The sequence below is a fragment of the Salvelinus fontinalis genome, chromosome 7 (genome assembly GCF_029448725.1).
Source record: "Salvelinus fontinalis isolate EN_2023a chromosome 7, ASM2944872v1, whole genome shotgun sequence".
Taxonomy (NCBI): Eukaryota; Metazoa; Chordata; class Actinopteri; order Salmoniformes; family Salmonidae; genus Salvelinus; species Salvelinus fontinalis.
The window spans coordinates 47,562,269-47,585,170 of NC_074671.1; the positions used below are offsets into that span (position 1 = coordinate 47,562,269).

Consider the following 22,902-nt stretch of genomic DNA (forward strand, 5'->3'; position numbering starts at 1 on the left):
GGATGGAGCTTGATTTTTTTAACTCATACAAAGCTGTTCATTTTATTCTATTCAAACAGACCCCATTTCAAAGGAAACAAGCACTCATTAAGATCAGGTGTGGCCAATTACACAGCTGAACACACTTAACAAGATAGAGGACAGAGAGTTTTGTTGACGCTGAGAATGGAATGTACAGTCGGGAGAACAAGTATTTGATACAATGCCGATTTTTCAGGTTTTCCTACTTACAAAGCACGTAGGGGTCTGTAATTGTTATCATAGGTACACTTCAACTGTGAGAGACGGAATCTAAAACAAAATCCCAAAAATCACATTGTATTATTTTTAAGTAATTCATTTGCATTTTATTGCATGACATAAGTATTTGATACATCAGAAAAGCAGAACTTAATATTTGGTACAGAAACCTTTGTTTGCAATTACAGAGATCATACGTTTCCTGTAGTTCTTGACCAGGTTTGCACACACTGCAGCAGGGATTTTGGCCCACTCTTCCATACAGACCTTCTCCAGATCCTTCAGGTTTCGGGGCTGTCGCTGGGCAATACGGACTTTCAGCTCCCTCCAAAGATTTTCTATGTGTGTTTCGGGTCGTTGTCATGCTGGAAGACCCAGCCACGACCCATCTTCAATGCTCTTACTGAGGGAAGGAGGTTGTTGGCCAAGATCTTGCGATACATGGCCCCATCCATCCTCCCCTCAATACGGTGCAGTCGTCCTGTCCCCTTTGCAGAAAAGCATCCCCAAAGAATGATGTTTCCATCTCCATGCTTCACGGTTGGGATGGTGTTTACATTTACATTTAAGTCATTTAGCAGACGCTCTTATCCAGAGCGACTTACAAATTGGTGCATTCACCTTATGATATCCAGTGGAACAACCACTTTACAATAGTGCATCTAACTCTTTTAAGGGGGGGGGGGGGTTAGAAGGATTACTTTATCCTATCCTAGGTATTCCTTAAAGAGGTGGGGTTTCAGGTGTCTCCGGAAGGTGGTGATTGACTCCGCTGACCTGGCGTCGTGAGGGAGTTTGTTCCACCATTGGGGTGCCAGAGCAGCGAACAGTTTTGACTGGGCTGACCGGGAACTGTACTTCCTCAGAGGTAGGGAGGCGAGCAGGCCAGAGGTGGATGAACGCAGTGCCCTTGTTTGGGTGTAGGGCCTGATCAGAGCCTGAAGGTACGGAGGTGCCGTTCCCCTCACAGCTCCGTAGGCAAGCACCATGGTCTTGTAGCGGATGCGAGCTTCAACTGGAAGCCAGTGGAGAGAGCGGAGGAGCGGGGTGACGTGAGAGAACTTGGGAAAGTTGAACACCAGACGGGCTGCGGTGTTCTGGATGAGTTGTAGGGGTTTAATGGCACAGGCAGGGAGCCCAGCCAACAGCGAGTTGCAGTAATCCAGACGGGAGATGACAAGTGCCTGGATTAGGACCTGCGCCGCTTCCTGCGTAAGGCAGGGTCGTACTCTGCGAATGTTGTAGAGCATGAACCTACAGGAACGGGTCACCGCCTTGATGTTAGTTGAGAACGACAGGGTGTTGTCCAGGATCACGCCAAGGTTCTTAGCACTCTGGGAGGAGGACACAATGGAGTTGTCAACCGTGATGGCGAGATCATGGAACGGGCAGTCCTTCCCCGGGAGGAAGAGCAGCTCCGTCTTGCCGAGGTTCAGCTTGAGGTGGTGATCCGTCATCCACACTGATATGTCTGCCAGACATGCAGAGATGCGATTCACCACCTGGTTATCAGAGGGGGGAAAGGAGAAGATTCTTGGTTCTTGGGGTTGTACTCATCCTTCTTCTTCCTCCAAACACGGCGAGTGGAGTTTAGACCAAAAAGCTCTATTTTTGTCTCATCAGACCACATGACCTTCTCCCATTCCTCCTCTGGATCATCCAGATGGTCATTGGCAAACTTCAAACGGGCCTGGACATGCGCTGGCTTGAGCAGGGGGACCTTGTGTGCGCTGCAGGATTTTAATCCATGACGGCGTAGTGTGTTACTAATGGTTTTCTTTGAGACTGTGGTCCCAGCTCTCTTCAGGTCATTGACCAGGTCCTGCCGTGTAGTTCTGGGCTGATCCCTCACATTCCTCATGATCATTGATGCCCCACAAGGTGAGATCTTGCATGGAGCCCCAGACCGAGGGTGATTGACCGTCATCTTGAACTTCTTCCATTTTCTAATAATTGCGCCAACAGTTGTTGCCTTCTCACCAAGCTGCTTGCCTATTGTCCTGTAGCCCATCCCAGCCTTGTGCAGGTCTACAATTTTATCCCTGATGTCCTTACACAGCTCTCTGGTCTTGGCCATTGTGGAGAGTTTGGAGTCTGTTTGAGTGTGTGGACAGGTGTCTTTTATACAGGTAACGAGTTCAAACAGGTGCAGTTAATACAGGTAATGAGTGGAGAACAGGAGGGCTTCTTAAAGAAAAACTAACAGGTCTGTGAGAGCTGGAATTCTTACTGGTTGGTAGGTGATCAAATACTTATGTCATGCAATAAAATGCTAATTATTTACTTAAAAATAATATAATGTGATTTTCTGGATTTTTGTTTTAGATTCCGTCTCTCACAGTTGAAGTGTACCTATGATAAAAAAATTACAGACCTCTACATGCTTTGTAAGTAGGAAAACCTGCAAAATCGGCAGTGTATCGAATACTTGTTCTCCCCACTGTATATGTTGAATAACATGCTCAGACGTTCTTTGAACATTACTAATGTCTTCTTGGGGTTTTCATGGAAAATTTTCTTAATGTTCTGAGAACATGACTTTAAATAGAACCACGAGGAAACCTGTAGAAAACATTATGCTGAAGTACTGAAATTCCCACAGAAAATAATTGTCTCTTCACATTCTCCGAACAATTTGAGAACATTACTTTAAATAGAACCATGAGGAAACGTTATGCTGATGTACAGAAATTCCCACCTAAGAAACATATGGTTCTCAGAATGTTATGTGCTAGCTGGGTATCCTGCACCATTCCAAGAATGTTGTTGGAATCAGTGGAGGCTGCTGAGGGGAGGACAGCTCATAATAATGTCAGGAATGCAGTGAATGGAATTCCACCTATTCCGCTCCAGCCATTACCACAAGACTGTCCTCCCCAATTAAGGTGCCACCAACCTCCTGTGCATGGAATATTGTATGTAAATCAACCATAGGACAACCACGCTCTCACCAAGCTCTAAGAAACATACGATTCTCAGAATGTTATGTGCTAGCTGGGGGCAAAGGTGTTTACCTGGGGATTAAGTTGAGATGAATGAAACATATAAATATAGCTTAGCGTTGCTCTATAGCACTGTGTTCCTCCTTCCTCTTGTCTCACTGCTCTCTTTGTCTTCCAGTTGCTGCACCTCCACGGATTATCACTCTTTGAAGATTATTTGTTTGCAGCTCGCACCGAGCCCTCGAAAGGAACAAAAGTGGACATTTTACAGATAAATCGGTTCAACGTAGCAGACGTTCAAACTGTAACCACCGTGGAGAATTCCGTGGGAATACGTGTTTACCAAAAACTCACCCAACCAACAGGTAAACAGCAAATATAGTGTTTCTTGCATGTTTAGAAGATAGCTGTGTGTGTGTGTGTGTGTGTGTGTGTGTGTGTGTGTGTGTGTGTGTGTGTGTGTGTGTGTGTGTGTGTGTGTGTGTGTGTGTGTGTGTGTGTGTGTGTGTGTGTGTGTGTGTGTGTGTGTGTGTGTGTGTCGTGTGTCTGGTATCTACCCTCGTCTCCTATCTCCCTCTGCAGTCAGGACTCATGCGTGCGATCCCGATCCGTCTGGAAGAAAAGGAGGATGCTCTCACATGTGTCTGCTCAGTGGAAGTTACAAATCCCGATCCTGTCGCTGTGGAACAGGCTTTGTACTGGAAAGTGACAGAAAATCCTGCAAGAGTACGTTCATATTAGGACATATTATGTCATATGTTGACGGTCATAGTGTCAGTCAGGGGCAAAGTAACTTCTGTAATTAGTGACAGCGCCCACGCGAACAAAGCGCCTGCAACTTTGCTCCAGTGCGTTCCTCTGTCAGGTCTCCCGAACATCACATTTAGTCAACCCAAACAACATCTCATTCTCTGCCTGTTACTAATGACAGCAGCTTCAATGCTTACCGTTAACTTTGTCTCAAGCGTTGCTCTGGCAAAGACTCATTTTGGAGAAAGGGATTGATTGATTTGGTTTAATCAGCAGAACTAATTCTTGCTTTCATTTCGGTCATTGTAATTAGCTTATTAGTCTTGTCTTAGGATACATTTTTTCAAATAGTTTAATTTACTCTGTTGGTTGGAAGAAAAGATAATAATGTACATTAATTATCCGCTGGCAGTGATCAGGGTTAAGAAGATTAGTAGCTAGTGGTTTGTTTATGTAAACTTCATAACACTTCCTATAAGCACCCTCTTCATAATGCTAAAAACTCCCTCTGCAGAGCCTATAAATGAGGTATTCCTGTTCTACGGACGAGGGAGACCCGGTGTCATCCGAGGCCTGGACCTGAATAGCAAGTCGGAGGCTGAGCACATGGTACAGATTGACAATCTTGTAAACCCTCGGGCGATCGGCTTCCATGCAGAGACCAGCCACATATACTTTGCCGACACAACCAGCTTTCTGATTGGCCGACAAAGACTGGATGGGACCAATCGAAAAACGATCCTTAAAGATGGTCAGTGCATTCAGATCGTTCTGTTTGTTAGGTAACAACTTCAAGTAACCTTTAGATGAGATATTCCAGTCACTGCAGTCCCTGGTTCGAATCCAGGCTGTATCACATCCGGTCTGTGATTGGGAGTCCCATATGGCGGCGCACAATTGGCCCAGCATCATCCGTGTTTGGCCGGGATAGGCCGTCATTGTAAATAAGAATTTGGTCTTATCTGACTTGCCTAGTTAAATAAATAAAAAAATATATATAATTTGGCCCATGCTTTGGTTGAGAACTTATCTAGTCTCATTAGCATATTTTCTCATACAACTTCCCCAGCACATAATCGAGCATCTGACGCAATTACGCAAGATTTTAGTTCTGGGATTATGTGAGTATAGAAGTCCTACGTCTTCTTTACATCCCGACTGTAGCACGTACCTGTACACCTCTGTACACAAATTAATCATAGGTTATTCATACTTTAAAAGGTCTTAAAGTTGTGTCCCCGAATTAGGTCAATCTCTAATACCCAAAAGCTTTCTGTGTAAGCAGCATTATTTTGCATGGCTATTGTGTTGTGTGATTAATATATCTGCTACAGTAGATTCTAGAACAATGCTTTTGGGGTTTCGATTCCATTAACGAGGATCTGGAGACAGTGATAGATGACGCTCCTGCGGGGATGATCAAGTAGAGGATAACAACAGCATACTCTATGCATTACTTCTTCTTTTTTTTTACTCACATCCTGTCCTAGACCTTGATAACGTGGAGGGGATCTCAGTGGACTGGATAGGGAACAACTTGTACTGGACAAATGACGGCTACAGGAAAACAATCAACGTTGCTAGATTGGAGAAGGCTGCACAAACAAGGAGAACTCTGTTAGAAGGAGACCTGTCTCACCCCAGAACGATCGTGGTGGACCCTCTGCACAGGTGAGTGTGCCTTTTTTGCAGTTGACACCCTGATAAGGTCACCGTATGTAGTGACGTTTCAATAGATATCGGTTTGTCCGTAAGATGCTAGGACCCACATTTTTGGTACTGCTTTGAGTAAATCGACTCTCGATTCAATCCGTGATAGATCTGTGTTATAGCGCGCTTGACATTTAAAGGTCATTTTCACTTGAGACGACATATGCACCATTTCCCTGAATGCGGTCTCGGCAAATGCTGAAACGTTGACAAAGTGCGATTGGATTGAATCGCGGCCTAAATCTCCATCTGAGGAAAGGAGCTGAGTTTGGACACAGTTCTCGGTCAGTTAATTATGAGAATGAGCTTAAAGGTGAGATGGGGACTGAAATGCTGTGAATTGCTTCTCTGGCAAAAATTGTAAGTAGTGTGTTGCTCTCTGGTATGAGAGGCTTGACAGTTTCAGAGCAGACTAGCGTCGGCTGCTTTTACCAAACATTAGGAACACCTTCTGACCTCAGAACAGCCTCGATTCGTCGGGGCATGGACTCTACAAGGTGTTGTAAGTGTTCCACAGGGATGCTGGCCCATGTTGACTCCAATGCTTCCCACAGTTGTGTCAAGTTAGCTGGATGTCCTTTGGGTGGTTGACGATTCTTGATACACACGGGAAACTATTGAGCATGAAAAATCCAGCAGCATTGCAGTTCTTGACACAAGCCGGTACGCCTGACACCTACTACCACACCCCGTTCAAAGGCACTTAAATCCTTTGTCTTGCCCATTCACCCAATAAATGGCACACATACACAATCCATGTTTCAATTGTCTCAAGGCTTTAAAATCCGTATTTAACCTGTCTCCTCCCCTCCATCTACACTTATTGAAGCAGATTTAACAAGTGACATAAATAAGGGATCATAGCTTTCTCCTGGATTCACCTATTCAGTCTGTCCATGTCATGTCCATGACATGTCATGGAAAGAGCAGGTGTTCTTAATGTTTTGTATACTCAGTATTATTTGGGCTAAATTATCTATCTCTCTATGCTAAACCATCATATTGATAATGAATTTTTTCTGTTTTTCAGCTGGATGTACTGGACAGACTGGGAGGAGGATGAGGTGAACGATAGTGTTGGCAAGATAGAGAAAGCCTGGATGGATGGATCCCACCGGCAGGACTTTGTCACTTCTGACATCCTGTGGCCTAACGGACTCACTCTAGACCATGGCTCCAGTAACATGTACTGGTGCGACGCTTATTATGACCACATAGAGAAAATCTCTCTCGATGGTACCCACAGAACGGTTAGTAAATGAGTGAGTGTTCTTTTCTACTGATCAAGACTATACAATCAACAAATATGCCTAGTAACATTTTGAATATGTACATTTATTTTCAGTATTTGTATGGTTGCAAATACATGACTTCATCCAAAAACAAGTCGCTTTTAACTGTGAATTATTGTCTAACGTGTTCTTTGTTTCTTTTATCCAAAGGTGGTGTATAACGGCAAAGAATTAAACCATCCTTTTGGAATTTCCCTGCACCAGAATTCCGTTTTCTGGACAGATTATATGAACGCCTCTATTTTCCAACTGGACTTGCAGTCAGGGCAGGTTGCTCTGATGAGAAGTGAGAAACCCCCTCTTTTTGGGCTATCTGTGTACGATGCTCAAAGGCAGCAAGGTAAACATACAATCACACTATCATTGCCAAGCACCAAAACGATTTAAATACAAGACTGGCTCACTTTTTGTCATATAAACATATAAGAGACTAGGGGATGTAATCATTATGTACTGTACAGCATCCCCGTGTCTCTCAACCCTCTGAAACCAGTTCTTTCAGTATATCAAACCTGATGAGATGGTGAACTGAGATGACCTTTGAAGAAATTACACCACTGAAAATGGCTGAAGCACTAAACTTGGGCTTTGCTCCAGCCAGGGAGTTTGAAAATGCATGACAGTTAATAAATCAGAAGATTCTCTTTCAATTTTTCCCTTTTAGCATATTTTATATGCCACAACTCAGGCTCCCAACAGTAGGGGGTCAGGCATATTTGAGTCTATCTGGTGCTACCCCTCTCTATCAACCAAACCTCCCATAGCCACGGAGGACGAGTCATGAACAAAGAGAGAGACCAATGATTGATTCAATGAGAATTGAAGCTGAGGCAGTCCTCAAATGTACACCGACTTTAATCCTTTAAGAGCTACTTACAGTAACCCCAGGCCAAGTTGTCAGACTCAGCTGCACTGGCCTTGTCATGGTAACAGTCATTGGTTGGCACATTGAAGCACCTGTCTGTACTGTCTCTCACTAACCCCAATGGGAACGCTGAACTCAGCTGGGTGCCACCCACCTCAGCCTTTGCAACGTCTTCATATGCCGCCTTTTAACTCAGCCTTCATCCCTTCTTTTTACCACCCTTCATATCCCCCTCTCCAAAAACAGTTTCATCAACTTCAAGGGGGATGTCAAAGGATCCGTCAGACACATTGTTCCGTTGTCATCTGATGTTGTCGCTCAGACTTTTTGTAGCAGCGGGGTATGGCCTTTGGCTGAGTCATGTAAACAGTTGCTCTGCCTGGAATATAGACATATAGCCATTTTAATCTAGGAAAGTCTTTGAATAGATGATTTGGTACAATAGCGTCATTGCAACTAGGATCATATATCTGTTCGTATTACAGTTTTGAGTTATGTTATTGTCTTCCTAATAGGTTGCATTATAAAGGCTACAGCTGCCAAAAAAAATGATCAGATTTAGCCTACTTTGGTTTATCTAATTGATCTTTAGGTGACAATGCGTGTGGGGTTAATAATGGTGGCTGCGGTAGCCTGTGTCTGGCCATTCCCGGTAGCAGAGTGTGTGCCTGCGCTGATAACCAGTACCTGGACAAGAATAACCTCACCTGCTCCTGTAAGCACTGTCAAATACATTCTTATCTCAAACATACAAGGCCTGTTCAGCCTGACGCTCCACATCAATGACCAAGGCAATCAATAGGAATAATGACAGCAGATAAGATATGGTCATGTAGAACTCAAAATCCCAGTATTGATTTTGAATGCCAGCATATACCATAAAATACATGTTTCCTCAGTTGTGGCTCTTTTGAGGAATATGTTCTGCAGAGTGTGAAGATGGGCCAGCAAGTGGATGTGTGTGTGTGTGTGTGTGTGTGTGTGCTTGCAGCCACATTGGGAGATTCAGGGGACCATGGGGAGCCACAGAGATGTGGGAATGAAGAGTTCCAGTGTAGGAACCAGCGTTGTGTCCAGGCCTCCTGGAAATGTGATGGGGACCATGACTGTTTGGACGGAAGTGACGAGGAACCGTACATCTGCTGTAGGGGTCTTATTCTGCATGTTAGAAAACATATCTCATTTTGCATTTATGGAGAATAGGACATGTCCCAGAGACATTTTTTTTAATTAATTAAGTTGGAATGAACAACATACATCATCTATGCAGGACTGAAATTGCTAGGCTTTCTTTTTGTGTCATGCTTTCTAGCTATCTATCCAATGTCTATGATCAAATCAGATACATTTTTATTTGTCACATGCGCTGAATACAACAGGTGTAGCCCTTACAGTGAAATGCTTACTTACAAGCCCTTAAGCAACAATGCAGTTTCAATAAAAATACCTAAAGAAAAATAAGAAATAAAAGTAACAAATAATGAACATTAATATGAATGCATGACAGTTTACATCAAAGACTAAATATCAAAGCAATTTTGCCCATTACAGATAATCGTAGTTGCCCTGCGGATCAGTTCAAGTGTCTGAACAACCGCTGCATCCCCAAGAGGTGGCTCTGTGACGGGACCAACGACTGTGGGAACAACGAGGACGAGTCCAACTTCACCTGCTCTGGTATGCTGCTGTCTGCTCTACTTAGAGGCCCATCGAACTCATATGGACCAGAATGCGGCTGCCAGATTCCATGTTGTAGAACAAACTTGGGTGATCTCCAAGTTTCTCCAACAAGTCATTTGGGAGAGGTTCTGTCAGACCAGAGGCCATTGGAGAATACACAGAGAGGAGAAGACAACTGGATGATTTCCCGTGTTGGTGGGGGGACGCGTATGTCATAGATTCCCAATGGCCTCTGTGCTACTGCACATCATGAATGTATCTATATACTGGGATAATTCATCATCTTCTCCATCCAGAAGACTTGACCAGGATATGCACAACTCCTGGGGGAGATAAGGGGGATTGGTTAGGGGATGTAGATGAGAAATGTTTTTGTTTCACTTCGTCCTTATAAATGAGTTTCAGTTGCCAGATGTTGACACAATGCCGGATCCTGGACACGGATAGGATGATTCCATAAGAAAGATAATGGCGATTACATATGAACGATATGCTGGTTTCACGTTTTTACGTTCACTTTTTGATCTCTGTGAATAGATGGATTACTGGGAATAGACAGCGAGCCAGTTCTCTAGGACGGCCAGTCTCGGGGAAACCAAATACAGATGCTTTAGCGCTAAAGAAAACATATCCAACACACATGGTCTGTTGGCTGTCTATGTGGAATCAAACGTTCCAAAACACATAGCATGAACAGTAAATGCAAAATATTAGACATTACTTAAAAATATCACATACTATCATGATGTATATTCACTCACTGAAATAGCCTAGGCCTAGTCGCTGCACTTTATTTAAGTACTTATTGAGACCATACTGGTAATGAAAAGCACTCATGTAAATGTTGCATCATAGAAAAACGTAACTTTTTGAAGTTCAGTGCAATAAAATGCTATTTTATTATTACTATTAATGTTTTCAGCGGGATCATGCCGAGCGGACCAGTTCTCCTGTGAGAACGGGAGATGCATCTCGGAGTCCTGGCGCTGTGACAGGGACGACGACTGTGGGGACCACTCTGATGAGACCGCCTCTTGTGGTGAGCTTCTGGACAAGTTTCCAATTGGCTCGTGAAGCAGTCCATTGGACAAGGAATTCTTGGTGATATGTTAGCACGGGCATTTTCCGATGATATCAACATTAGCCTAACATTTCAGAAATCATTCACACTGTTTTTGAGACTTTTTCTGTCGTTGCATTATATCATTCCACTGTAAGCCTGGTCTTTTACCTACCCATCATGTTAATTCAATTTAGCATGTAGGCTACCCTCCGGGCATAGTCTGACATACTCTGGAGCAGACAACTCAACACGGAGATGGAGACAAAGGCTTTTAATATTTAAAATGTGAAATAGCTGGGACTCTCCCTGTCATAATTATGTCTTCCTTCTCTGAAACAATAGCATGCATGGGCTTTCAAAGATGTAGATCTGCGATTGGCAACTGGCTCAATCCCCCCCCACCCCCCTTACTGTTGAGAGTTAGTACACAAGATGCAATTTGTGCATCAGCAGTTTTTCTCTTGTTATGTCAGTCACTGACCGTCACACAATTAGCCATGTCAGTTGACATTTTTATATTGGTAAATTGGTCTAGCGTCAAATTGCCGACCGGAGGGCCCCTCATGGATTTTATTAGTCACTCTCACTCAGATATCATATTCAAAACGGAAACAATCTTCTCTATCCTATGGCAAAATGTGTAGATGTGCAGGAAATTAGCTGTAAAACTGCACATTTTTTTCTCTGGGATGATGGTGTTGAGGAAGGCCACGACCAGCCTTTCAAAGCGTTTCATGGCTACAGATGTGAGTGCTACTGGGCGGTAGTCATTTAGGCAGGTTGTCATGGCGTTCTTGGGCACAGGGGCTATGGTGGTCTGCTTGAAACATGTTGGTATTACAGACTGGGTCAGGGAGGGGTTGAAAATGTCAATGAAGACACAAATGCAAGTTCAAACAGGTTCAAAGACAGCCACTACACAAGCGCATGAACCCCAAATGACCTTTTCCGGTCAAGTATCCCACAGTGTAAATACACCCTCTTCTGGCGAGGATACATCTAACAGTACTGTATATCACCATCACCACAGTTGTTAAAGCCAAAGTCAAGTAATTATCTGATATCACCTATCTCTTCACGTGTTTGAGATAATAGGGAAAAGTAACAGGCAGTAGAGACAGTCTGCAAAAACAATCAGCAAGAACAATTTGAACCTGAGCTGTGAATGGTACTTTTCTGTTACCTCTGGTGCTACTTATAAACTGCTTCAATTCACAAGTACAAGCAGAGACAGATAGTGTTCACAGTAATTACAGTTTCTGCTTGGCTTCCTTAAATCTAATTCAAGCCTGCCGCCGAAAAACACTTCGCTCACTCTCATTTTTGTCACTTCAGAATTCAAAGGCAATGCCAACTCGCATAACTGTGCCAATGTCTCCTGCATCCAATGTGTAATGATAAAAGATGTTTACCCACACTGTTTCGGAGGTTTTCAGTTCATGTAAATCACTGGCCTCTGTGATTCTGGACAGTTGAAAATTGATCAATTCCTGTCATCAAAAGTGCTTTGTTAGAAAAAAATCCCAAATTGAAGTCCAAACCTCTTGTATTACAGCAATAACACCTTTTTTTTCTTCTTTCTTTCTTGACAGATTTCCCCACATGTGAGCCCCTCACACAGTTCAGCTGTTCCAATGGAAGGTGCATTAGCGTGAAATGGCACTGTGACTCAGGTGAGTGGCATTTTTCTGTGAACACTCTCTTTTTACAGTTCAATTTTCTATCTCAGTGTGAAAAACCGCCTGATTTGAAATGGCCTCATGACAACAACCAGAATGTATTGTAATCTGGTTGTAACAGCATCATTTCAACCAGTTTTCCCTACTGGGAAAATGCCATGGGATGGAACTGCACTCTCAGGAAGCAGCTTGCTGGATGAACACATTTCACTTTCTCTGAACCACGCTGTGACTCTTACACTGTTTCCTAATCTCTCTTCCATCATTTCCCCCTCTCCTCCATCATTTCCTCATCTTCCATCATTTCCCCCTCTCTTCTATCATTTCCCCGTCTTCCATCATTTCCCCCTCTCTTCTATCATTTCCCTGTCTTCCATCATTTCCCCCTCTCTTCCATCATTTCCCCCTCTCCTCCATCATTTCCTCATCTTCCATCATTTCCCCCTCTCTTCTATCATTTCCCCGTCTTCCATCATTTCCCCCTCTCCTCCATCATTTCCCCGTCTTCCATCATTTCCCCCTCTCCTCCATCATTTCCCCGTCTTCCATCATTTCCCCCTCTCTTCCATCATTTCCCCCTCTCCTCCATCATTTCCCCGTCTTCCATCCTTTTCCCATCTCCCCATCCTTTCCCTCTCTCCATTTCCACCTCACCCAGATGATGACTGTGGGGATGGTAGTGACGAGGTGGGTTGTGTCCATGCCTGTTCCAGTGCCCAATTCCAGTGTGCCAGTGGGAAGTGTATCCCTGACCACTGGGCCTGTGACGGGGACGATGACTGTGGGGACAACAGTGACGAGGACACCACATGCTCTGGGACAGGTGAGAGGAAAAACACACTAACTTCTCACTCTTCTATCTGCCTCACGGGACACACACCTTTTGGATTGAAGTCTTAGATCTGTGAAGGTGTAATGGACTTGGGGAATATGCTCAATATAGTCTTTTGAAATGGGGATGCTATTCATCACACTTCAGGGGATGAGGTTAGGAATATGGGTTTGAGATGTACAATAACTGTCTTTGTAAAAATAGACCTTACCCAAGAATGAAGTACTTTATTTGCTGAAGTGCAGAGCCCTACCTGAACTCTGTATTTGTAAATGTATGTTTATCTCTGTGACCTCTGTCTCTCCTATAGCCTCGGTATCAGCTGATGACTGCAGCGCAGATGAGTTCCATTGCCGGGACGACGGTGGCACCTGTATCCCCGAGCGCTGGCGGTGTGACGGGGACAAGGACTGCGAGGACGGGAGTGACGAGGCAGACTGTGAAGGCACCAGCAGAATGTGCGACCCGCATGCAAAGTTCACCTGTCAAACCTCAGGTACAGTACGGAGGCTACTGTGAAAACACTTTCGAAAAGCTGCACACTCTGTGACTCTAATGCAGCGCATACTGCATAAATAAATACCCATGTTTAACTGTAGAAAGCTACACTGCTTTCATCAAGGTTTCATCTGGACTGTAGCTACTGTGACCTACACACCAAGCTCACCTGTAAAATCTCGGCGGCCATGTTTTTAATGTCGACCTCTCAGTTATTACCATAGAGATACGGTTATTTGATTTATCTCTGGTTATTACCATCAAATTGTCTTCATTTGTGTCCTCGGTGTACAGGCACACATTGGGAAGCTTATATAAGCCTATAGGTTTAGCATTCACACACAATGGTGAGAAAAAGCCAGAGCGCCTTTCATGTCTTTTATGATACCTGCAGGGCATCTTGTAGACTTCTCCTATGCTTTATGATGTAGGCATGACAGTAAAATGGGAACACTTGGGGTATTTTATGTGGCTCCTAAAACAGTTCCACATGGTTGTGGTAAATCAAATCGGCCTAGGAGTTGCAGATTTAGCAAAGTAAGTTGAATGAGGTGTGTGTATATATAAGGTAATAATATTATTGGGCCAATAGTTCAGTGGAATTGAGATGAATCATCTGCAAGGTGCACTGCATTATACATCATTGGTCTTAAAGTGGAGAATTCACGTGAGAAAAGCCTCTGGCTTAGTTTCATGATCTCACGGTGTTAAAGGCTTAAATCACTTACCATGCAAAATTCAATAAAATGTCATGAGGAGTTTTAAGATCCACAAAAGTTTTTGCCCTCATGTTTTTTCATTATTCACAATTCACATACCTGTATACTTCATTTCACTTTTTCAGTAGGCTATCTATCACCGTTTTCAAAGAGCCCACAGCGTCCGATTACCAAAGACGCACGCTCCTCCAAACTATTCAAACGTCCTATAATGCCATATCAACTGCAATTTTGGGGGGGAGAATCTTCTTCGCATATAAGCGATGATACAATCGTCAGAAGCCTAGTATTTTGTATAGACGTGTGAATGTTATGCATAAAGACATTTAGGCTTAAGTGTGCACACAGTGCCGTGGAACGAGAAAAGCGATTTATGATAACGTGACCCGATCCAATTTAGAAATATTGTTGTCTTTTTTGTTTAATTTGATTAAAACAAAACTATTTTTAAAGATTCACCGTCCATGTGTTTTTGGTGAGAATGTACATGACTGAATATAATGCAATTTCTGGAGAAGTGCAAATGTGATCTGTAAGATGGTTCCATGATGTTTATAAAACCTTACATTTGCGAGCAGTATAGCAGTGAGTGGACATCCCCGTACCCCCTTTCTCTTTATATTGGATCTTTATCCAGCTACTGTGAAAAGTTTGGATGTGCGTAAAACAGTTTAAATTGCCTGTATTATATGCCGACATGGAGCATTGTGTCTGTAACTGTATTTAGACATAGCCTATTTAAAACAAGTTGTTTATATTTTCATTAGAATTTGATAAGAATTATACACGGTCTTTTCAGGCCTTATTAAAACCTGTTGAGGACAGAGGGCGCTGTTTTCACTTTGGGGGAAAAACGTGCCCAATTTAAACGGCCTCGTACTCAATTCTTGCTCATACAATATGCATATTATTATTACTATTGGATAGAAAACACTCTCTAGTTTCTAAAACCGTTTGAATTATATCTGTGAATAAAACAGAACTCATTTGGCACAAACTTCCTGACCAGGAAGTGGAAAGTCTGAAATCGAGGCTCTGTTCTGGGTCTTGCCTATAAATGGGCATGATACGTATTAGTATACATGCAAGAGGCGGTGAGAGAAGTAATGGAGTGTTTATCTTGGTCTGAAGTGGAATAAAAGCTCTTGGAATGACGTGTCACCCATTTCCTGTTTTCAGGAAGGCGCGAGAAGGAACCGGGGATTGCCTTATGAAAAGCTTTCGTTATAGGCGACTACTATCTCCGGCTTTGATTTTATTTGATACATGTCACCATATCATCGTAAAGTATGTTTTTTCAATATAGTTTAATCAGATTATTGAAATTTTTTCGGGAGTTTTGCCGTGTTCCGTTCTCTTCCGTTTGTTGACATGGAAAGATTCGTGCCACTTGGCTAGTGTGCTTGCTAAATCGAGAGGGAAAGAGGCCGTTCTAAATCCAAACAACGATTGTTCTTGACAAAGGACCCCTTCTCCAACATTCTGATGAAAGATCAGCAAAAGTAGGAAACATTTTATGATGCTATTTCATATATCTGTCGTACATGTGAACTAGTCGTTGGCGCCCAGCTTTTGGGTACTCTCTAGCTATACCGAAGCTGTATGTCGTAATGAAGTTATTTTTAGAATTCTAACACGGCGATTTCATTAAGAACTAATGGATCTATAATTTCCTATACAACATGTATTTTTTTGTTATGTTTATGAATAGCTATTTGGTCAGAATATGTGTGTCAAAAAAAGTGTCAGAAAAATATCTGGACGTTGTGGGAAAAAGTAGCTAGGTTAGCACAATGTATAACCACTGATTTCAGCTCTAAATATGCACATTTTCGACAGTGTATGTATAACCTGATGTTATAGGACTGTCATCTGATGAACCTTATCAAGGTTAGTCAAAAATTATATATCTTTTACTGGTTTGTTACGATCGCTAACTTTTGCTGCTGGGAAATGGCTTGTGTTTCTGGCTATTGTGGTAAGCTAATATAACGCTATATTGTGTTTTCGCTGTAAAACACTTAATAAATCGGAAATATTGTCTGGAATCACAAGATGCATGTCTTTCATTTGCTGTACACTATGTATTTTTCAGAAATGTTTTATGATGAGTTTTTAGGTATTTGGTGTTGGTGTCTGTAATTATTCTGTCTGCTTTTGGTGCAATTTCTGATTGTAGCTGCAATGTAAACTATGATTTATACCTGAAATATGCACATTTTTCGAACAAAACATAGATTTATTGAATAACATGTTATAAGACTGTCATCTGAAGAAGTTGTTTGTTGGTTAGTTTGGTTGGTTCTTGGTTAGTTAGGTTGGCTTTGTGCATGCTACCTGTGCTGTGAAAAATGTTTCCTTTTGTGTATTTGATGGTGAGCTAACATAAATATACGTGCTGTTTTCGCTGTAAAACATTTTAAAAATCGGACATGTTGGCTGGATTCACAAGATGTGTACCTTTCATTTGCTGTATTGGACTTGTTAATGTGTGAAAGTTAAATATTTCAAAAAAATATCTTTTGAATTTCGCGCTCTGCCTTTTCAGTGGAATGTGGGAGGAGTTCCGCTGGCGGAACGCCAGAGCAGTTTAAGTAGCCTAGTGAATTTTTAATCTTACGTTTGACATGTCCATGTCCAGACTACAATGCTCAGTGGGGATAGCCCCTATATCTGAGTGAATGCTGTAGAAAATGTTTAACAATGTGTTTCCATATTGAAGCAATGCAAATAGTACAGTGTGAAATGCAAAAAAACTTCAACATATTTAGCAAATATGGAGCAGGCTATTTAACGAACTAGGCCATAACGGATTACCGCCAGCGCTAAGATTCACCATTGCGTTAGGTTTGTTAAAATAGATCCCCCCCCCTCAGCGTGGATTCTGAAACAGCTTCATTAGGATGCTAGCTTGGAATCGCAGAATGTTGTAAAACACTCCAAAACACTCCCAAATGAAAGCGAACAGAAAGAACATACCTCCGACAATAGATCAACATACTGTTGTTTGAATTGAAGTAATTGGCAGACTCAGCTCTGATCTGTATTCACTGTGTCTGTCCAGACTAAGCTGACTGACTGCCTTATGCTGAGGCTGACAAAGTAAAGCCTTTGAAAGTATATAGGAGACTTCCCAAGTGACACGCTATTCCCTATACAGTGCACTACATTTAACCAGAGCCATATGGCACTGGTCACAACTAGTGCACTATATAAGGAATAGGGTGCCATTTGGGACAGATAGATAGCCTTTCATTAGGCCTCATTGCAAACCACAGGTTTATTCCAGGGTTCCTCATCAATAACACAGATTAAAGCTGAGGTGGGCTGACACTCACTCCGTACACTACTTTCTTCTGATGCCTATAGGGCTTGTATTTCTCCGCTTTTCAGGATTCCTCTGGGACTGTGCTTTTTATCTCGCAGCTTCCAATAATTGCTTTCTGTTTCCTGCAATTGTTTCTAGAAGCGTCTATTTCCAGTCACTTTAGAAGCATTTCACCAACTACCTAGACTCAGCAGAATTGCTTCATTCGACGGTATTGACAGTTTAGGCTTAGGTATCACTATGACCATTTTCTCACCAGTTTTTTTTCTGATAATTTCCGTTCTCTCCAAGAAAACGGACAATCAATTCTTATTTTTGTACTTACGGTTGAAATGTGGGTTTTGTAATCATTCACAATATCTCTTACAAGGACAAAATTAATAATTTTTTGCAATTTTGGCCCTTGCCTCATCACCATCTCTCTCCATTTCTCCCCACACAGGCAAGTGTATCAGTAAGAGCTGGGTGTGTGACGGGGACCATGACTGTGAGGATCTGTCTGATGAGGAAGGCTGTGAGGTGTCGCCCTGTAAGACCCCCAGATACCCCTGTGCCAACGACACCTCCGTCTGCCTGCCTCCTGAGAGCATCTGCAACGGGAGATACGACTGCCCTGACCACTCTGACGAGGGACACTTCTGTGGTATGACCTTTGTTCAAATCACTTCTCTTGGTCCTATTTCTCTCACTTGAGTCAATTCTCAAGGTCCCCACTTCAATGAATTATTAAATATCGTTCCATTTTTTCCCCCCACTTAATTCTATACTTTCTCCGCTAGTCCGACCAGAACATGTATGTTGACAGACAGTGTTGAGCTGTTGTAAATCAGCAGCGGTGCTTACTTTGGCATCGTCCATCTGTCCTCTTATTCCCCACCCGAACTCAGGGAGAACAAGCTGTTGAGACTGAAGAGCATTTAACTCTTGCTGACCAAGATCCTTCGTTTTCTCTGGAAACACTCCAAAGACGGCAGGGAAGAGACAGAGGAGGCGTATTAATCGTGAAGGGGTTATCATGGTTTATGACAGAGACAAGCCTTTTGTTTGGACCACATGGGCTCGATGATCGTAGCAGTGGGGTCAGGCTTAGGCCATGTTGATTGGGGTTTAGGCCAGATGAATGCCTTATGTTCACATGAATGACCTGCCCAGGGATTACCACACGACACTTTGTCCATAGAAAAAAAGAATGCGAGGACAGATATGTCAGGAAAGATGTGTTCACTTTCTTCTGGGGTATTGAGCCCCTATGCCACTAGTCGACGAGGATGTGCAGTACATCGCTCTCCGTTCAACACTACTCTCTGATTTTCCTTCCATACATCTGTCTGTGTTCTCTGAATCACTCTGCTCTCCCTCTCATCTCCTTTCTTCGTCTGCTTCTTTCGCCATCTCAGACGATTGCATTTTGGGTAACGGCGGCTGTAGCCACCAGTGTGCAGTGGCTCCTGGGAGGGGCGTGGCGTGCTCCTGCCCGCCGGGGCTCAGTCTTGGCCCAGACAGCAGGACGTGCCAGACCCTGGACTATTGTTCCAGGCACCTCAAGTGCAGCCAAGTGTGTGAGCAGTACAAAGCAACCGTCAAGTGTTCCTGCTACCCAGGCTGGAGGCTGGAACTAGATGGGGACAGCTGCCAGAATACAGGTAGTTGGTGTTAAGCTCTGTGTGACATGGCTGATAAGTCTTTCTGACACATACCTGCGCTCTGTGGAACTGCCCAAGGACAGCCCATGGAAATGAGAATTCCGATTCTATTTCTGTGTTCCTGTGTGTCTCAGTCAGTAGAGCATGGCGCTTGCAATGCCAAGGGTCGTGGATTTGACCTGCTGGGAGCAACCATAAGTAAAATGTATGCACGCATGACTGTAAGTCACCTTGGATAAAAAGCGTCTGCTAAATGACATATATTATTATATTCTATGGGACAGCCATCTCCTACCCGTGTGCCTTGAATCCAACAGATAAAAAGCAATGTGATAAATTGGTTATATTCCGATTTGTACATTCTATTCTAAAGCAGTTATTTGGGCCGTTCCGTTTATATAGTAGTTAAATACTTTGGAAGCAGTACCCAATGAACATTGGCCATTTATACGCCAGTAGCTTTTAGGCCTTTTTTTCTCTTCATCAATTTCTCCCAGTTATTTAATGTAACATCTGGTAATTGCATTGAATAAGCTAGTTTTTTCCCATCTAAAAGGTTACACTTTCGATTGGAGATGAATCCTCCAAAGGTTTCTGTACTCATTTTATGACAAAACACGAGTTGCTATTCTAGCAAACAAACATGATAGTTCTTCGTGTATGTGTGTGAGAATCTGTATTAGTATGCAATATTTATGATCACAAATGTATTTCTTGACTTATTTATTGTTTCCTTCCTCAGATCCCTTTGAAGCATTCATCATCTTCTCCATCCGCCATGAGATCAGGAGGATAGATCTGCACAGACGAGACTACAGCCTTCTAGTTCCTGGTTTGAGGAACACGATCGCGTTAGACTTCCACTTCAATCAGAGTCGACTCTACTGGACCGATGTGGTTGAGGATAAGATATACAGAGGGAAGCTGCTCGACTCTGCTGGTAGGAGCACATAGAATTTGGTTGGAAATGTGTTTTGGTTAAGATGAGTTGTTGATGTTTAATTCAGGTGGTGGGGAAAGTGTTGTATTCTCTATATTTAGTTCTCCTTCTGGCTCCACTGAAGACTTCCTAATCCAAAGCCTATTTTACCTGTGTTTCAGCACATCATCTTGCCTTCTTATGTGTTATTGTGTTGATATTTTACTGTCATTGGTTCCTTACAGGTGTGACAGGGATTGAAGTGGTGGTCCAACATGGATTGGCTACTCCGGAGGGTTTGGCTGTTGATTGGATAGCAGGGAACCTGTATTGGATCGACAGCAACTTAGATCAGATAGAGGTGGCCAAACTAAACGGGGAGCTCCGAACCACACTGATCGCCGGAGGGATGGAGCACCCACGAGCCATCGCTCTGGATCCTGAGCAGGGGTTAGTTATCTCTGAGTGAGTGAGTGAGTGAGTGAGTGAGTGAGTGAGTGAGTGAGTGAGTGAGTGAGTGAGTGTACCCTTTAACAAGGATATGCATTTCTTACATAATCTTGGTTTGCTATGAATGACTGTAGGGTGAGGTTGACTTGATTCTGATTCATCCTTAATCCATTACACATGGATGATCATTCTTATTTGATTATTTTGTGGTTTAGAATTCTTTTCTGGACAGACTGGGATGCCACCTTCCCTCGGATCGAGGCTGCTTCTATGAGCGGAGGAGGACGCCATGTTGTCTTCAGAGACATGGAGATAGGAGCCTGGCCTAATGGTCTTACGCTGGACCTTATGGAGAAGAGGGTCGTGTGGACCGATGCCAGGTGAGTTACATGCCTGTACCTGTCTATATGGGGTCAATTCCCCGTCAATTCAGGAAGTCAACTGAAATTCCAATTTTGATGAGAATTTCAGTTGACTTCCTGATTTGGCTGAATTGAGTTTGAATTCACCCCAACCCTGCTAGTGGAATCAAATGATTCTAATAGACAAACATCTATTTTCATCTCAACAGGTCTGATGCCATATTCTCTGCTCTGTACGATGGGACGGGTATGATAGAGATTCTGAAGGGACATGAGTACCTGTCACATCCCTTCGCTGTCTGTCTCTACGGGGGTAGTGTCTACTGGACTGACTGGAGGACCAACACTCTGGCCAGGGCTAACAAGTGGACAGGGGCCAATGTGACAGTCATCCAGAAAACCAGCGCCCAGCCATTTGACCTTCAGATATATCACCCCAGCAGACAACCACAAGGTAGGCTACCGCACTGTCTCAAACGTTAAGATCGCAAGGTTGAAAAGAGAGTGGCGTGTTTTGAACTAAAGACAACCTTCTCAGTCTTGACCCTCAGTCCATCTGGAAAGGTTGAAGAGTTTTGTTTAGATAGATCATAACGAATAATTTATTGTACGGTTGCATTTAAATGTGTTACATCTGTGTCTCACAAAATACTTTTCGCTTTCTGTATCCAAAGTTGTCTGAGAGATTAGAAATCTGCTCTAGCTTGTCAAAAGGAATGACATTTTAAGTCTTAATGCTGGCAACAAAACATCATAACAACTGTCACTATTCATAGGTTGTACCTCCAGCACTCGGTTGCATCATGCCACTGTTATGAACGTTCTCAAGCAACCCTCTATCGGCGGCACCATAGTGTTGCCCTAAGGTGGTGATTAGCCCAGTCATTCTGCACAGGGGCTGACTACTGTTTAGTCTAAATTACACTGTAGTGTAATACGAAATACGATGACGTTGCTAAAGTAGTCAAATATTTAGTAGGAAACAACTTTGCCAGCGTTATTATGTCGTCAAATTTACTTTAGACATGGCAATGTTGTCATTAGCTTGCAAAGTTCGTCAAAAATAGCTAGTAATGCTAGCGTAAGCTAGCTAAAATCCGTTGGCCTCCCCTCAATCTTAGCTAGCTAGCTAGCTAACATTATACTGCATCTAAAGTCAATCTGGCTACTTCAAAATGATAACAACAGGTTTCCTACTAATTATGTGTCTCCTTTTGAATGTCATTGTATATCCAAGCCACTGTCATGCACTTTGGATGAACTCTTCATCAGCGCTCATTGACAATGCATTGAGTAGAATGCTCAGTCGGGCATCAGCCCAAAAATGAACGTTCAAAACTATATCGTAACGAAACATGCAACCCATGAATTGGTTCATCTGGCTTCATTTTCTCTGTCTGGACTTTTGGCAGTAGGGTTCACTTACAGGACTCTAAATCTAATATGTTTCCTTCCAGGAGTATCAGAATCTTTTATCAACCCTCCTGCTGTGTTCCGGTTTACACGTTTGTTCTCTGAAAAATGTAGTTCATTTAATCTGATTGACATTAGGTTCCATGGCTTTGTCCACACAGGACATCTGAATACACACCATACATTTTGATATTTTCATAACATTTTGGGTGTTTTATTTAACTTTTGTACACCTGTGGTGTTCCTGGTCAAAAATGATCGGTCATTAGAAATGAATGGGTGAGACTACAATTAGTTTAGAAAATTGAGTTCAGGCACATGCCCATTCATCAGATGGACACACTTCCTCTCCCAGACCCCCAAATGCATGTGTGTTTGAGCAAAGACACACACACACACACACACACACACACACACACACACACACACACACACACACACACACACACGTCACTCCCCTTCTTGGCTTCCATGGCAACCCCCACCGGAACCTTTCCCCAATATAATCTTTCCCCCA

At 43.0% G+C, this 22,902-nt stretch overlaps 1 protein-coding gene across 1 annotated transcript in view; it reads left to right on the forward strand.

The window, feature by feature from the left end:
- The window catches only part of LOC129859547 (low-density lipoprotein receptor-related protein 1B-like), a 201,690-nt gene that overhangs the window by 80,860 nt on the left and 97,928 nt on the right, over nt 1-22,902 (forward strand). The window contains exons 8-26 of the mRNA XM_055929439.1: nt 3,361-3,547; nt 3,765-3,908; nt 4,447-4,683; nt 5,423-5,603; nt 6,673-6,892; nt 7,085-7,274; nt 8,392-8,514; nt 8,791-8,943; nt 9,351-9,476; nt 10,402-10,518; nt 12,135-12,215; nt 12,880-13,044; nt 13,364-13,549; nt 18,041-18,241; nt 18,996-19,241; nt 19,984-20,181; nt 20,406-20,610; nt 20,826-20,990; nt 21,182-21,426. Coding sequence (XP_055785414.1) covers nt 3,361-3,547; nt 3,765-3,908; nt 4,447-4,683; nt 5,423-5,603; nt 6,673-6,892; nt 7,085-7,274; nt 8,392-8,514; nt 8,791-8,943; nt 9,351-9,476; nt 10,402-10,518; nt 12,135-12,215; nt 12,880-13,044; nt 13,364-13,549; nt 18,041-18,241; nt 18,996-19,241; nt 19,984-20,181; nt 20,406-20,610; nt 20,826-20,990; nt 21,182-21,426 — 3,370 coding nt within the window. The remainder of the gene's footprint in view (nt 1-3,360; nt 3,548-3,764; nt 3,909-4,446; nt 4,684-5,422; nt 5,604-6,672; nt 6,893-7,084; nt 7,275-8,391; nt 8,515-8,790; nt 8,944-9,350; nt 9,477-10,401; nt 10,519-12,134; nt 12,216-12,879; nt 13,045-13,363; nt 13,550-18,040; nt 18,242-18,995; nt 19,242-19,983; nt 20,182-20,405; nt 20,611-20,825; nt 20,991-21,181; nt 21,427-22,902) is intronic.